This window comes from Buceros rhinoceros, unplaced genomic scaffold, assembly GCF_000710305.1.
Source record: "Buceros rhinoceros silvestris isolate BGI_N320 unplaced genomic scaffold, ASM71030v1 scaffold10241, whole genome shotgun sequence".
NCBI lineage: Eukaryota > Metazoa > Chordata > Aves > Bucerotiformes > Bucerotidae > Buceros > Buceros rhinoceros.
In genome coordinates, this window is record NW_010394820.1 from 4,166 (window position 1) to 20,724 (window position 16,559).

General features: G+C 37.4%; 1 protein-coding gene across 1 annotated transcript in view; it reads left to right on the plus strand.

Moving 5' to 3' along the window:
• SLC30A6 (solute carrier family 30 (zinc transporter), member 6) overlaps positions 1–12,129 on the plus strand; it is a 15,816-nt gene extending 3,687 nt beyond the window's left edge. Inside the window, exons 4-14 of the mRNA XM_010145340.1 lie at positions 532–574; positions 2,780–2,845; positions 3,185–3,265; positions 4,487–4,522; positions 5,279–5,373; positions 6,050–6,098; positions 8,069–8,188; positions 8,477–8,579; positions 8,884–8,931; positions 9,504–9,572; positions 10,915–12,129. Of these exons, the coding sequence (XP_010143642.1) occupies positions 532–574; positions 2,780–2,845; positions 3,185–3,265; positions 4,487–4,522; positions 5,279–5,373; positions 6,050–6,098; positions 8,069–8,188; positions 8,477–8,579; positions 8,884–8,931; positions 9,504–9,572; positions 10,915–11,412 (1,208 nt within the window). The 3' untranslated portion in view covers positions 11,413–12,129. The remainder of the gene's footprint in view (positions 1–531; positions 575–2,779; positions 2,846–3,184; positions 3,266–4,486; positions 4,523–5,278; positions 5,374–6,049; positions 6,099–8,068; positions 8,189–8,476; positions 8,580–8,883; positions 8,932–9,503; positions 9,573–10,914) is intronic.
• The last annotated feature ends 4,430 nt before the right edge of the window (positions 12,130–16,559 follow it).

Consider the following 16,559-nt stretch of genomic DNA (forward strand, 5'->3'; position numbering starts at 1 on the left):
AAATCTTGTGTATCTTCTACTTTTGTGGGGGGGCTCCAAGATACTTCCCATCATCTGTACCGGAAGTAGAATGCCTTACGTTTTTAACTTGCAGTGCAGGTTTTCTTCCAGTTTAAAGCTGGATTGGAGAAGCAAAACAAGTAAAAACTCCTGTTGAACTACTGTTCACTGCAATAATGCACATAAGGGATCTCTTCCTTTCGTGGATGATGTGCTATTGGAAGATTCCTGACTTTTTTGTGTTTAAATTCTTAGTCACAAGCTTAATACCTTTGTATCTGGGCATTATTACATGCTTTAATAGGACTCAGGATTGACATAATTGGCCTGTTTATGATGTTAAATGTACTGGCGTGTCTAGGATGTTCATGTTATATACACATACAAAAGACAGAGACTTGCTCTATCAGCAGAGACAGTTTATGTAGACAGAAGATGGAAAAGAGCTGCACAAGAGGGTCTTAGCAGAATACAAGTGATTTCTGCATTGGAAAATTATGTGCAGTTTTAAGATTTGCTTTTTTTTTCCAGCTTTAACTGCTTACACATATTTGACAATCTTTGACCTTTTCAGGTGAGCTTTTTTCCCCACTTAACTCTTTATGGTACATTTGTGACTGTCTTTGTATATTTCTATACGTATACAATTTATTTACAGATACAAACACATGTTATTTAGTCATCAATATAGAAACACTATAGTGTAAATGAATATAAAATTGTACATTGCAGTAAACAGATGATGAGAAACACCGTAGCTGTATTGACAATGACCAGTAACAAGTCAGTCCAGTCATGGATCTCTCTGTGCAGTTGTGTAACAGCATAAAGCAGAATCTAGCATCAAACTGTTACCTGGTGGTTCATTCGGAACGCTTCCCTGATGCCACAGGTATTGGTTCTGAAGCACCCTGCATCAGGAAACAAGGAGTATGTTTTCCTTGCTAGCTCACTAGCTTATAAAAAGTACGGATCAGCTATCTGCAGTCTGTTTTGCCCACTACGTACTATAGCTTATCTGACTTACAGTAAAATGTTTATACGTAAGAGCAGCAAACATGCAGAAAGGAAAATGAATGGTTGATATAGGCACAAAAATAACTTGATTTCTGACAGTGTTAGAATTGTGATAGAACTTCAATGAATGTCATATTTATCTTAGAATCTGCTATCTGATGAGCTTGTCATCTTGACTCAAAATACCGTTGTCACCGTGGGGAAAGTTTTGATGTATTTGTATAGAATAATATTTTTTTTTTTAGTTTTAGGAGAATATGGAATACCCCTGGCACTCATGTATTAAGTTAATTAGGGGATGGACTAGAAGATTATTCTAAGTCACAGCAATCTCTTTCAAGAGTTTTGGTTTGCTGGAAGGGAGAACAATGCTTAGTAATTCTGCTGCAAAAATCAGTTTCTGGTTCTTCAGTTTTTGTTATCTTCCTGGTCATTTATAATAATCTTACTGAGTATATGAATTTAGAATTTTGTATATGAGCAGTATTATTTCCTCTGCTTTTGCTTTTACTCCACACAGCTGTGGATCAGTTTGTGAGGATGTGATCATTCAGCAGCTGCGGGGATGAGTTCTTGACCCAGTCTGATTTAACATTGTCATTAATTAAGAAAGGGCTCCATAAAGGCACAGGTGGCACTGAAACTGAGCGGGCTCCAGTAAAAAAAAATTTCAAAAGGGATCAATAGAGGAAAAATAAGCAAAGGAAATGACACTCATCCTAGAAAAATTTAGGCTAGTACCATGGGAATAAAATTACTGGAATTTCAGATGTTCAATATGAGAGAAAAACTTGGAAAGAAAACAGCAAGAGAGACCTGTGGCTGTCAGGGAATGGCCAGTTAGGTTAGAGCTTGTGTAGGTGAATGCAGCCAAAAAAGTGTATCCGTTTTGGCCATATAAGTAGACGAATTACACTATGGAAAAGAAAAGCAATACTTGGCATAGCCTAAGGCTTATTTTAGAGTGCTAAATCTAATGCACAGTGTATCTCTCAGAGAGGAAAGCTTTCTCCCCTTTTTCACTGGTATACAAAGGAAGTGACACAAACGTGACAGTCCTTTCATCTTTCTTATCGTGTTCCTTCTCGTTTAAATGGCCTTTCTCAGGTCACAGCATTTCTAGGCACGTTCATAAAGCACATGTAAGGAGAGTATTTACTGGGTGTCTACTTTGATATTCTCACAGACTTTTGCTTTCTACTTTCCATTACTATGTGTGATACCAGGCAGTATTAAAAGGATTTTCTCAAACCACCTTTTCCTGTTAGTCAGATACTGGGTATCTTATCTCATGTGCTCCAGATCCCTTTCAGAAAAATTCGTGGAGTATCTGCAGATTAAACACTAATTGTGCTGGTTTGTGTCAAGGCCTCAGGAAAAATGCGTTTTGTTTGAAGTTATCGTAAACTTGATAGAGGCTGAGCAATGGTCTGTATTGAAGAAGGGTGGTGATAGCCTCTGTAAGCACAGCATGCCCCAAGTACAGCATTAGGCTGTCTCCTGGAATTAGACCAACTACCACTCTGCTAAAATTATTTGCTGCTCTTTTTGGGAACAGCTGAGACGTCATCAGGAAGTCTGTTTTACTCCCAAGCACAACCTTTTCTGGATTCACTGGAACTGTCGTTGTGACAGTGACGGTGGTGTTGAGTTCACGTTAAGACGTGGCTCAGTTCTGATGGCTGACATGTATATTCATAGATTATACAGTTTCTAAAGGCTGCAGTTATTTATCATAGTCTAATTCTCCCCCTTTTTTCAGTTTGGTAACGTGTCTAATAAGCTACTGGGTAATGATGAAGAAACCCAGCCCAGTCTATTCATTTGGGTAAGTAGCACTAACAGCCGTGTTTATGAGTTAGTAACTGTGTGTAAAAGCCTAAAAATAAGAAAGCTCAAGACTCATGCTGTAAAGAACAGTTAAAGAATAGGGGAGAAGAAAGGGGAGGGAAAGGAAAAGGGATTAAGAAACGCTTAATTCTAAGCTCTTTGTGATAAGTGGAGCGTTGCCTTGAAAGATGGACAATAATGCGTATCCCCAGTTTCTTCCCATCTATCTGCTCTTGAAAGAATTGGAAATAGTAGGTCTGTCCTGCTGGTTCCTGCACAGACCAGAATGCATTTGGTGCATTGTTCAGTGTTTCTAAACTTAATTCTCAAATTTCAGGTTTGAAAGATTTGAAGTTCTAGCTGTATTTGCATCTACAGTTCTGGCACAGCTTGGTGCTCTTTTTATACTGAAAGAAAGGTAGGAATATGTACCATTTTCTTTAATTCTTTATTATGTATGAAGATAGTCCAGACTGAGCAAGAACATACGCATTCTACAAATGCTATCTATAGAGAGAGATTGTTGAAACAACTTGAGATTTTAAAAATATTGCTAAAGCTTACTGCTTCTTTATATCAGTTACGCTGCTTGTAGGCTTTAGATGTAATGAGAGGATGTAATAAATGTAATTAAACAGCTTTCAAGGAAAATCTCTGTGTTCTTAAGAATCATATTTTGCAAATAGTAGGTGTTCCATTTAATGCATTTCACTATGCATCATGACTTAAGTTCATAATAAATAATATTTTTTCTTTTTTTACTTCAGTTATTTCACAAAATAAAGCAGCTTCATAATATATTAAGGATCTGAATGTTTAAACAGTCACTTCATCAATTTGCTCAGATATTAATTTGACATGCTATGTGCACTTAGAAGCATTTGTATTTCAGGAGGTTAGCCTAAAAAATTATTTCAGTCTTTAAAAATGAAGATGCTTTTGTTGAGATCTGGAATTTAAAACTGGGGCAGTGTACCATCCATTTTTCTACTCAAGGGCTCTCTTCTCTATAAAAGAATATGTTAACAACTTAGCAAATTTGTACTATAGGTTGATCTGTTGTACTGTCGATACACTGGAATGAATTCTAATAATGATGCACTGTCAAAAGCCTCCAAGTTTTTGAACATCAGTTTTAGGAAATTCTCAGAACTTACAGGTTTTTCTGTTGCACCTGAAGCTCGTTTCTTATTTTACTGGTGCGTAAAAGAAGATTTGTAATTCATCCACACTATCCAACATTTAATTTATTTGGCCCTGCATAGTAAGAGGCTGTAACTCAGGAATTTCAGACTTAGTTTGTTGTGGTTACCAACAGCAGCATTAGCAGTATTTTGGCATGTTCATTTACAAGTATCTTTTTATTGTGTAGGCAGCATTCATGGTAGCTAGTGCCTGTGTGGCACAGTTTGGAAATTGCTGGAAAATCTAAATTACTCCCTGCTTCATTGCAGTGTTAAATGCTCTCATCCCTTCCCAAAACTGCTGTGCTTCTTTAAGCAGTTTGGGTTTTTGCAGTACTGTATCTGTCGGGTTTTGTTTATGAATGGCAGGTAATTCTGTAGAAATGAAAAAATATGTTTCAGGTATCAAGGTTTTATTGTATGGACATAACTCAGATTTTCAATTATTTTTGTAGTGCAGAGCGGTTTCTGGAACAACCTGAGATACACACGTAAGAAACTATTTTGACTATTTAAAAATGCTACTTTTTCCAGAGTCTCTCTCTATTTCTAATTGTTAATCTGGCATGTGTTAATTATGCGAGTACGTTCAACACCAAATCAGTTTTGGTGCCTTGGCATTTGTTTCACACTATGTGCAAGCTATACTGCAAACAGTTTTTTTCGAGGTACAGTTGAAATGTTATGCACATGCTCTCTTGAACAATGATTTAACTATGCATTGCTGGGTTCGGTAGTTCGTTTCTTATGGAGGCCTGGTGTGTGGAATGGCAAGGATGCTGTCATTAGGAAACTGAAGGCATTGTAAAGATGAGGGAGGCTTTTAAAGAACATGGGGAGAGGAAGAGGCGTTATGGGGCAAAAGACAGGGCCTGTATGGTGAAATTGTAGTTCTCCTAGGAAAGGGTAGGGACATAATTCCATAGCTCTTCTGCTGAGGGGACAGTGTAGTTATATCTTCAAAGGACAACAGACGTGTGTACACGTATGCGGTTAGATAAGAACTGTTACTCAACATTATGAACATCATGTGCAGCCTAACGCGGTAACACTAATGTCTGAAGTTCACTCTTAAAATGATAATACACTGACAGCTATTAAGTGTCACAGTGGTCTATCTTACTCTTGTTTTCAGTATCAGTGAAAGATACCAGGCAAAGTATTTTGACATTGTTGCTAGTAATTACAGCTCAGTTTCATGTTTTGTTATGATGTGAAATTAAGATACTTTTTTCCCCTCTCCCTAGGGGGCGGCTGCTGGTTGGTACTTTTGTGGCTCTCTTTTTCAACTTATTTACAATGCTTTCCATTAGGAATAAGCCTTTTGCTTATGTCTCTGAAGGTATGTTATAAATTAATCTATAACAATAATTGGGAAAAAGTTTTACTGTTCCTATTTTTATCAAGGTTTAACGTGTCTGGTAGCTCTTAACTAGTGGGTATATATTGCTATTACCTCCATTAATAAAACTTCACTCAATTTAGAATTGCCAACTAGAATTTGAACTCTGGTTTGCTTATAGGGCTTTCTGGGTAGTATGTAGTCACTAATATAAACAGAGTATAATTTTAATGCTGAAGTACCCTTTATTTTCAATATTTTGGATTCAGTGAAGGTCATCTGACAGCTATCAGAACTTCAAAGACATTTTATGGATGTATTAGAGGATTAAGAGCAAATTAATATAGTAATTCTTCTTAATATCTCTTTTGCTTGGGACTTCATTGTGAAGTAGGTTAACTGTAAATTGTTTATAGTTACCTAATTACGTATTATACCTTATATTACATAAAAGATAATTATGTTGGTTTTATCTGCAATTATATTTGTATTTAAACAATTCAGATTATTATGTGGGATGGACATTTTACTTATTGACTGGAAAAGTTAAATCTGTTGAGGCATATTTATTCATTCATGTGTAGTGGGTTCTTCCCTTAAAATAAGGGAAGTGTAAGTGTGCTTTAAAATGGATACCTTTGCTTGTAGTGATTTTATTACCTTCTTTCTTTTGCAGCTGCCAGCACAAGTTGGCTTCAGGAGCATGTTGCAGATCTTAGTAGAAGGTAAAGCTTTATAATGTTTTTCAAAATTGTTAGCTTCTGGAAGGCAGCACTGGGGTTTGTCTATAGTAATGATTTGGGTGGGTATTGAGGCATAAACTGTTGTGTATTAGAGCTTTAAAAGTAGCTTTACCTCCTGTAGGTCTAGTATATGCGAGACAGTGTTCGCTCCCAGACACATCAGTCTAATATAAACACATATTTCTGCATAACTTTCCCTTTGAATGTGTTCAGGACATTGTAAGTAATTCTCCTTGGATGAGGTGAGGTAAACTAGCATTGTCCTGTGCAGACTTGAACAATCAGTGCCTGAGTGATAAGTTTTGTAGTAATCAGTGTTTGTTTACTCTGTGAGGTGGGCAAATGACTGGGATAGTTGCAGTTCAAATATGATATGTGCAACAGGTCACTCACTGAAACATAGCTTTGGAAACTCCTCACCTGTCCAGTGGGAAACTGGAAAGTCTGTGTCTTCCAGGGGCTGAAGCAGTGTTGCTCATTCATCTTGTCTTGTTAACTCTCTTGCTTGTATTGGATATCTGACTGTGAGACATTGTTTGCAAATAACTTTGTCAGATGTCAGAAATATTTATTTTGAGCTGTAGATTTTTTTCCAAGTACTTATGCTGTGAGTATCAAAATAAGAATGTTAAACCATATTGTGTTACACGCTAAGGGTGCTGCAAAGCCCGTCTGTCTCTGCGTGTTTTATTTTGTGTGTACAGTGGGGGAAAACAGAGAATGCTGGCTTGTTAAATAGAATAAATGATTTTATATGAGTTTAAGGTATTACATCATCAGATCCAAATTCTGCAAAACAGCTTTGGAGGACTAACAATAGGGCTGCCCAAGTACCTGGAGCTTCAGTGTGGGGAGGAAAAAAAAACCAACATGCGGATGGCAATCACAGACTCTAGCGGAGTTTTTCTTCAGCAATGTGGTTACATGGTGTTCTGGAAAAGGACACAGTTGGATGACTTGAAGAGCTCCCAGATCAAGAGTCTAGAATTACTACTGGGCTTTGAGATAACCTGTAGAAAATTATGCAAAAAATAATAATTTAAAAAACTAATAAATTTAGTTAGTACTTATACAGCTATTTCAGATATGTTCTGTGAAGCAGTGCTGATCACAACACATCTGTACCTGTATAGAATTATGTTGATTAAAATTCATACAGGAGCAGACCAGCACATGATGTCTAAACATAGGCTGGTTCTAAACAGAGCAGCAAAACATTACATGTCATCTTTTCCTTTAAATTTTCCAGTACATGACGTGCACTTACATTCATGGGGAAGTGCAGAAACCCTTTTCTTTCTTCATGCTCTCACTGATAGGAGATAACTATAAATAAATGACTTTTCCTGATATTCCCTCATGGGATTTTTGGTCTCTTCTTATTCAGCTAGCTGGTCTCCTCCCTCTTTTCAGACTCCAGGAATTAGTTAGCTTTGGCTTTAGAACACTTTTGCACACCAAGGTGGCAGAGGGATTGATGACTAGTGACATGCAAACCCCCCAAGACTTACACATACATTATAGCAGTACCTGAACCTGCGAAGTACTTGTGTTGCCTACAGCTGACACGCCTAGCTATGTTACCAGAAAAAAGAAAGTAGCACAAGAGATGTATTTTAACATGTTAAAGAACTGCATCAAGATTAGTATAGAAAAACATCTTGTAGATGGGAAGATAGACTTAAAGCAAACAAGGTGGAAGAGGTAAGTATTAGTTTCTGATGTGAGAGAGAATGTGACGTGGATCTAAACTTGATTGATTTTTGCTGACATCAGACTATTACAAAACTTTGAGCCGAGTTAGAAGGGCCTTTACAGTTCTCAGAGGCATCATTTGCTGTGACTGGAAGGTGTACTTGAAGTCAAATGCTGAAATAGTGGGTGTAACTCTTCTGGGTTTTGAATTAATGATGATCAATGAGCTGACAAGTGCTTTTTCTGTTTTCTTACAGTATTTGTGGAATCATCCCAGGATTGAGTAGCGTCTTTCTGCCACGAATGAACCCTTTTGTCTTGATTGATGTTGCTGGAGCTCTAGCTCTTTGCATTACATATATGCTCATTGAAATCAAGTATGTACAGTAGTTTTTAAAAAGTCACTCTTTCTGTATCCAGTCTGTGGGAAATTGAATTTTTTACATTAAAAGAATGATCTCATCAAAACTGTATTTTGTATGAATGGGATCGCAACCACATGAACGTGTTTAATCTTTTATAAAGATGTATAGTTCAGATGAGATTAGTATATGTAATATTCTGTAAGTGTATATAATTTAAAAGAATGAAAAAGAATCAAAATAAAATTCCTATGCCTTTCAAAAACGTAAATACCTGTTTTTCTTTCAAATTGCTCTTTCTAGCAATTATTTTGCGGCAGACACAGCCTCTGCTATAGCAATTGCTTTGATGACATTTGGTACCATGTACCCCATGAGTGTCTACAGTGGGAAAGTACTACTGCAGGTAAGGCAATGTCTCAGGACAAGTTTTCTTTGTGGTTTCAGTTTTGTTAAATGTCCCTTTTTAAAAAACAAAACAAACAACCGTAAAGTCTGCTTGAAGTGTTTGAGTAGGAAGTGTTCCCAAGGGAATGTGCCATGTGCCGGAAGAATTTTAAGGGCAGTAGAAATACGTATCATGAAGTCATAAGAATTCATTGTTCAATGCCATTGGTCTCTCGTGTAGGTAGACCAGACTTAAAGGCTCTCTTACTTAAACAGGTACCAGTTAATCTTTATTACAACTTTTTTTCTTCTTTTTCTTAAAGACAACCCCACCTCATGTGATTGGCCAGTTAGATAAACTTCTTAGAGAGGTAAGTCAGTGTATAATAAATACCTAACACAGTGTGCACAGCTAACATTAAATAAGCATTCGGGAATACAAAGAGGTTTGAGTAGTCCAAGCAGATTGCTAAATAATATTTTAATATATTTTTTAGCTATACATAGAAAATACAGTTCTTGCTGTCAAAGGTGAATATTGTCATTCGGGTATCTGGAAGAAATCTGTTAAAATAGAGCTTGCAGTTAATAAAAACATTAACTAAATTCAAGTTACTATTGAAGCGGTTTACAGATGTGAGTGGGGAGAAGAAAAGGAATACAGGCAGCTGTTGTCTTACAGCATATCAAGTTGAGAAAATACTGCAGTTTGGCAGCAAGAGTTACTTAAATCCACTTTTTTTCATGGATTTGGATGTTTAAGGGTAGCAAAAGTACAGTAAACAAGCATTGGTGACATCATTAACAGACATTGTCCATTCTGTATATGGAAGCTTTCATTTCACTACTGAAAATGCTGTATTGTTCAGCTGTGTGTAAAAATAAAGTTCTGAAAGGATTTGAAACATTACTTCTAAATTTCTCAATATTTGTATAAAATTAGGTTTCCACTTTGGATGGTGTCTTGGAAGTTCGAAATGAGCATTTCTGGACACTAGGTTTTGGCACTTTGGTAAGTTAGGTCTTCATTGTCTTTTTAGCCTTTAAAAAAGAGTTGCCAGTCACTTTGAATTTTTAATTTAAATAAAGTAACATTTTTCTCTGAAATCAAATACAAAAAAAATGTGGAGTCAGTACTCAGTCCTTGTGATTTATTGCAAATCTCTTCCCTTGTTCTTTACATTTTTAAAGCTTTCTTATGGGCTAATATTATTTAGGTATATTACAGCTTTTGATTAAAGAGTGTGTTTTGCAACTGTAGAATTTCTTTCATATTTTGGCAGTGAAGAAAACCCCAAACAATAGTAAAGGCATTTTTCAAATGGTATATTAGCGTAAAAAAGGAAACCTTCAGGTACCAAAAGTCTACAGCAGAATCATGTTTCCAGCACTTCCAGGGGAGGGGGTGGAAAAAAACCAACTACGGTTGTGTACTGATAATCTGTAAGCTGAAAGAAATGAAGGGGATTTTTGTGATAGAGAATGATCACGCAGAACTTGGTTATTCCTAAACTGATGCAGGTATGTTGTGGCAGCTGGAAAATTAAGATTCTTAGAATTTTTCTCTGCTTTGGAATTCTTCCGGCATGCTGCGCTTCTTAGAAAAAGGCAGCATTTCTGACTTGCTGATATGAAAATAGCCTTCAGTTTGCTGTTCTGCCACCAGAATACTGGATCACAGCGTTGTTGGATGGATCACAGATATTTACAAAACCTTTGTATGCGTATTTACCTATTGGCATCTTTGAGATTGTAGATTTTTGAGACCTGGGTATGTTTGCAGCTGCACCATCTGGCTTACAAGCTGTGAAACATGTTCTTTATTAAATGTGAACTGAAAAAGCATGTGAGGGGTTCTGTTTTGTGTCCTGTACTTTTCCACAGCCGCATGTCAAGATAAATGAGGTGGTGTTACTGAGAGAAAGGCAGAGGCAGCCCGTGGTTACATGCATGTCCAGGAGAAACTCTTGGTCTGAGTTCCACAAGGGGCGTGGCCTCTGTTCTTGCCAACAGTCCCGATTGGAGCATGCCTGCCACGCGCGTTGTCCTCTTGCCTGCTCCGGCAGCCCAGTGATGATGCTTCTTCCTAAATTCGGCATATGGAATTTGTCTGTGTTTTGTTCTTCTTTTGGGCCACGTATTTTCCCGGTTGTTGCCTTTCCTGCCATCACGTGTTGTATTTTATAGTTCGGTTTTAAGACTCACTTTTCATGAATGATGATCTCAATTGAGTCAGTCACTGCAAAAGATCCTGCAGAGAATTATTCAAAGACAACTTGCCCCTTCTTGAATGCATATGGAGAATCTTTATTGGAGTAACAATTAACAGCCAACTTATTTTTGTCGCTTCCTAGGCTGGATCAGTACATGTTCGAATTCGGAGAGATGCAAATGAACAAATGGTACTTGCCCATGTCACTAACAGATTATGCACGTTGGTCTCTACTTTGACTGTTCAGATTTTCAAAGATGACTGGATCAGACCCACCTTATCATCTGTGCCTATTGCAAACAATATTCTGAACCTTTCAGATCATCATATTATTCCAATGCCACCTTTGAAAGCTGCTGATAATTTGAACACTGTTACATCCACGCCAGCTAAGCCCAGCAGCCCACCACCAGAATTTTCTTTTAATACACCAGGCAAAAATGTGAGCCCAGTCATCCTTTTAAACACTCAGACGAGGCCGTATGGATTGAGCTTTAATCACGGATCCGCACCCTACAGCAGTGTACTCAATCAAGGATTTGGAATACCAGGAATGGGAGCAACTCAAGGATTCAGAACTGGTTTTACAAATGTCCCAAGCAGATATGGAACAAACGCTCATGGTCAATCTCGACCATAATAAACACCGTTATTTATTGTACTTAAGGGTATTGACTTAATTCTTTTATTACCCAATTTTTACAAACATTTGGAATGTCAGATCATTCTAAATGGCTGGGAACAAGTGCATTGTTCATATTCATGAAATGGTTAAATTGCAATTATTTTCTTTGCATCAGCAGTAGCCTGTGTAATGCCACAGATATTTTCCAGACTTACGATACTTTACAGGTAGTTTTTATAGAGTGTCTATTTCTATTCAGCTTTTTATTCACTTTTCTTTCCCCCAAGAATATATTGAGATATAGCACAACTCCATAAGAGGGTAAATTTGTCACCAGGTAGCTTTTTTTCTTTCCTAATGAGAATTGCTTACTCAATGCTGAACAGCTGAGAGAATAGGAAATTGCAGAAATACAAGTCCCAGTTTTTAGAGATGTTTTGGTTGCTGTATTAAGCTATTTTTTGGCAAAGTCACAATTAGGTTTTGGTTGCAAAAATCCGTCAATATTTACATTGTGGCCATTGTGAAGACAATCTGGTATTTCAGATTCTAATAAATTTTTGTGAGACCACGATTTTACATCTTTTTTATTGATGCTTTTATAGAAATTCAGATGGTTTAGCAACCATTTTCTAGCTGTAAGTATTCTATATTCATCTCTGACATTTCTTCCTTTTTGGTTTAACTGCAAAAATATTTAGCAATATACTGGGAAATAAAATATTTCAAACTTAAGATTTTACAAGCACCTCTTTTTTATGATTAACCCTATTTAAGACACAGAGCAGATGGCTGTTTTGTTTCTGAAGCCAGTATTTCATTTTTGCCTATGGAAAGTGTTTTCTGATTCGATTGTGACTTTGTATTTTTCCTGTAGTTTCAGTGGAAAAGGTATTTATTTGTGTTCCTGGTTTATATCCAGAGGACAGGTCAGTGAAGGCTGACAGTCATTGCTAGAGCGCCTAACCTTTGGGGCGCACTTAGAACAAGACTGCCTAACTCATCTCTGCTTTTGCGTTACTGTTCTACGGTACGTCTAGAAGGCCAGATTTCCTCAGGGCCTTTCTCAGAGAGCTCTTCCCTCTGACTCCTGTCTGCCTTCACTGCTCTGGTAACAGGGAAAGGCCTTTTAGAGACACTTTGATGATTTTTTTTTTTTTTTTTTTTTCTGTTCTCCTGTGCAGTATGTCTCTTACAATTCCCTAGCCAATACCTCCTTTGCACTTTCTTCTGCATCTCTTGGCTGTTGAGGAATGGGTTGCCTATTCCTTTTGTTTCACTTGCAACTCAGGGTGCTATATATTGGCTTCCACCTTGTTCATCTGCATACTAAGGAGGTCTCTCCGTTTGTCCAGGGTGGTTATATGGAGCTGTAGTATCTCAGGGACTCCAAAGATATTATGTTACCTGAAGATAATGGGTTTGATAGAGAAATGTTTCTCTAGTAGAGCTGGTTGAGAAATCAGCCTTCGTTTGAATTTTAAAAGATCTGTGGCCTCTTCACACTAGCTGAGGATTTCTTTTTCTGCATAAGGACATTGCTTTCCTCTGGTGTTTTTTTGTGGTACAGCCCTGCCTCCACTACCTGTGTTTCTCACTCCAACGCGTGGAGGAGGGTGTTACTCTTACAAACAAAGCAAGGTGACATTTTGCATAATGGTATCTTGTCGGGGTATTTTAAACTGAGGGTAGTGTCCAGGCTGTCACTGGTATAGAGCCCGTGTAAGCTAGAAGTAGGGGATCTAGTTCTGTACTTCATGACCTGGAAAACTTGAATCTGACGATTACAGTGAGCTTACAACGATTGGCTGTGTTTCTGTGAGGTCAGTATTGGCTCAGTGATCACCTTTGCTTCATTACTCTGTCTTTACGTTCCTTTCACAGTGCCATAGCTGCATGGAAATTCGCTGAAGTACAGAACACTTGAACAGATTCTCTGTACCTCTTGGGTGCTGAAGTAGACTGCACTCTCTACAGCATCTGCAACACCTTAGAGCCAGCAGAATGTTTACAATATACTACTCTCGTGTGGCCTATTTGAAAAAATTGTTCCTTCCTCCAGTTTCATAACCAAACACTTGTCCTTTTTCTGAGATTTTAAATACATTGTATTATACTGATCGCATGCCTACTTGTTTTTAGTAGAAAATTAAAGCTCCATTTTATTAAAAAATGAAGCTGATACTTGATTTTAAATGAGAAGGGAGAACAAGAATCCCTGAGTTCTGAGTGCAATATAATCACTTTAACAATATTAATTTTTGGAGTGATTGTTTACAATGTATGTCGTACGTGCAGATGATCAAGATTATTTTAGAGATTAGAACAGCTTTTTAGCTGCTTTATTGTTATGAATATATTAAGAATATTTGTTACATCATCACAGAGTAAAATGTCTCCTTTTATATGAGGAAAATAAAACCAGTATCATCTTCAAATGACAAGGAAAAAGTAGTAATTTGTGTGCAAGCTTTTAGAGTTATCTTTTCACTGTGTTGATTAACTGATGCTCTTGGGTGATACTTCAACCTCAGTGAGCAGATGTGTGAAACTTCAGAACTGTTTTGCTGGGTCTGCTACAAATGCAGGCTGCGTCCTTGTAATAATTCTACAGAAAGCGTTTTTGCTGCATTTTGTCTTTTCTAATTGTTTTTTGCTGTTAGTTGGTCATAATCTAAACATTTATTTGAGATGTGGTGAATAAGCATTATACCTTGTTCCTAGTGACAGGAATGCTGCCCCAGCTAGGGAAAAAAGAGGGCTGGTACTTGCTAGCCCTTCTGTCTACCAGAGGATTTGGCATTGTCACTCCCTTACTGTGTTCCAGCTGGGATGTTACAGGATCGCTTCACTTGTAGGTAAATGCATCAAGCTTTAGAGAATATGAGGCACATGTACCATTACTTAGGCTTAAGATTCTTGTGAAAAACTGCGTTTTTCTGATATAAAAGGAGCTACAGCACCTACTACAATACAAATAACTAATGTGTTACTTCCTTTTTTTTTTTGCAGCTTTACATATTGAGTAATGACTCTCGAGTTCATTCTGTTCTGAGTTACTTTCACCTGGGTAGTAACCACAAACACCTTTAGAAGGACACTGACACACCAGTAACAGCCTCATGTGGGTGGTAGATTGATGGTTTTTATATTTCCGCCCCCCCCCCCCCCCCGCCTTGACTGAGATGAGACAAGTCCTATTCAGGGAGAGAACCTGTGCAGCAATTCTGCTGGTCTGTGTGATTAGATTAGATGAAGTCCTTCAGTTGATTTCTGTCACCTGCTGCCACCATCCAACAGGGACCAAGAAACTATCCAGGGATAGGTTCTTCAGCATAAAGCCCGTCTCTGAATTCTGAAGTGACTGTCTATCTCCAGAGCCTATGGATCTGGATACTTAGTGATACTGAATGTTGAAACTGAGAGTGGAAGAGATACCAGTCCTGGTCTTTTCACTTGTACTTTTTGTTTTATGAGTATTTACCAAGGGGCTAGACTTTCTCCTACCTGCTTGTTCTCCTCTGCCTTAGTAGGTGTGAGAACCCACCTTGTACCATGTCTTTGCTTTACTGACTACTCCAGGTTCTTCTGCTTTTGGGAGCTTTGATTCTTGGATTCACGTGGTTACTGGGCTGATGTAAGCTTCCTTCCAGCAGCTAATTTTAAAACTAACAATGGATCATATAAATTGCTAAGATGATGACTCCCTCCTCTTTAAGTAAACCCTTTCCAGGGCTTCTATCCAGTTAAGAGACGGCCCTCTTCCTGTACCAAAAGAACACCTCTCGAAACCCAAGGGAAAAAAGAAAAAACAAGCCTCGTGTTTTGAGAACTATTGAATCATATTACACCAACCTGTATCTCATTTCTTTGAACTGAGTAAACACAACTCAAAAGAACTGCATGCTCAGGCAGTGAGAAGTTGGTGACAAAACTGACATGCCAGCGATTTGGTGTGTTATGTGGTTAAATTATGGGTTCAACTAACTGTTAGAGAGAGTCTTCAAACACTAGGCTTTTCCCAGTTATTACTATCTTCTGATCCCTCATTTCAAAATGAAGCATCTTTCAAGTTAACTTTCAAATTCTTGAAGCAGAGTAGCAGTGCACGCTGCAGATGCATAATGCATTTTGCAGAGGCCCTGTGAAGTATGAAGTACAGCAAAAGCTCACCTGTAAAAATAAAATTAGCCACACAAACTCACACTGAACATTTTATATAGCCATTTTGTTACCTTTTTCTGCTATTTAGGTGGGTGCAGTAGGTGCCTTATATTGACCCGGCTATTCAAACTCGAAGATTTAATGTAGTTGTTTAGAATGTTTTCTCATGAGCTAAAGTAAAGAATGTGATAGCACATAGTTCAAATAGCTGTGATGCGTTTCAGAGATGGACAGTAATATCCGAAAATAAACACCTCTGTCCAATTTTTAGAATTTTCCTTGTATCTATTTCAGAAGTAGCATGCAAAATAGAAACATGTCACACAAATGTTAAAGTGATGGGAAAACAAAATGTTTTTGTTTTATCTTGAGCAGCAAAACCAGACTGAATTTCATTTTCAGGCTGTCCTGTAATAGTAAAATTGTAAAAATTTGCATTGCTGTAAATACGTATTTCTATCATGACTTTAAAATATGTATGTAAGTACTGTCTTAGGTGAGAAATAGTGGCTTTAGGAAAATGGTAAAATACAGGCCAAATCTGACTTGCCTACAACTCCATAGCTTATATCCTTTTTAAATCTCTTTGTCCAGAACAGACATTTTTAATGGAAGAAATCTGGAGCAATAAAATACTGACTTGGTTTTTCTCAGTTCATCTCCCTAGAGCTTGAAATTTTTTTTTAATTACATTTTTATTTCTTCAAATGGTTTCATCTTTTTCTCATCAGTGGAAACCATAATTCTGTAGGTAGCTCTTGAATACTCTCGTCTTCTCCTAGGAATTTCATTCCAGGGTAGATTTTTGCCAGAGTATTACCCTTAATTTGTTGAATAATTCCAGTAAGGAACATAAAAACAGAGGGTTGTGAAACTGGTGAATATCTTTTTCTAATATAGGCTATGGCTTGTCCTTCCTTTTTGGTGTTTATACTGTCTTCTTGTTTCTGACTCATTTTACTCTTGATAGATAGCCTTTAAAAGTATGTTTATATAAA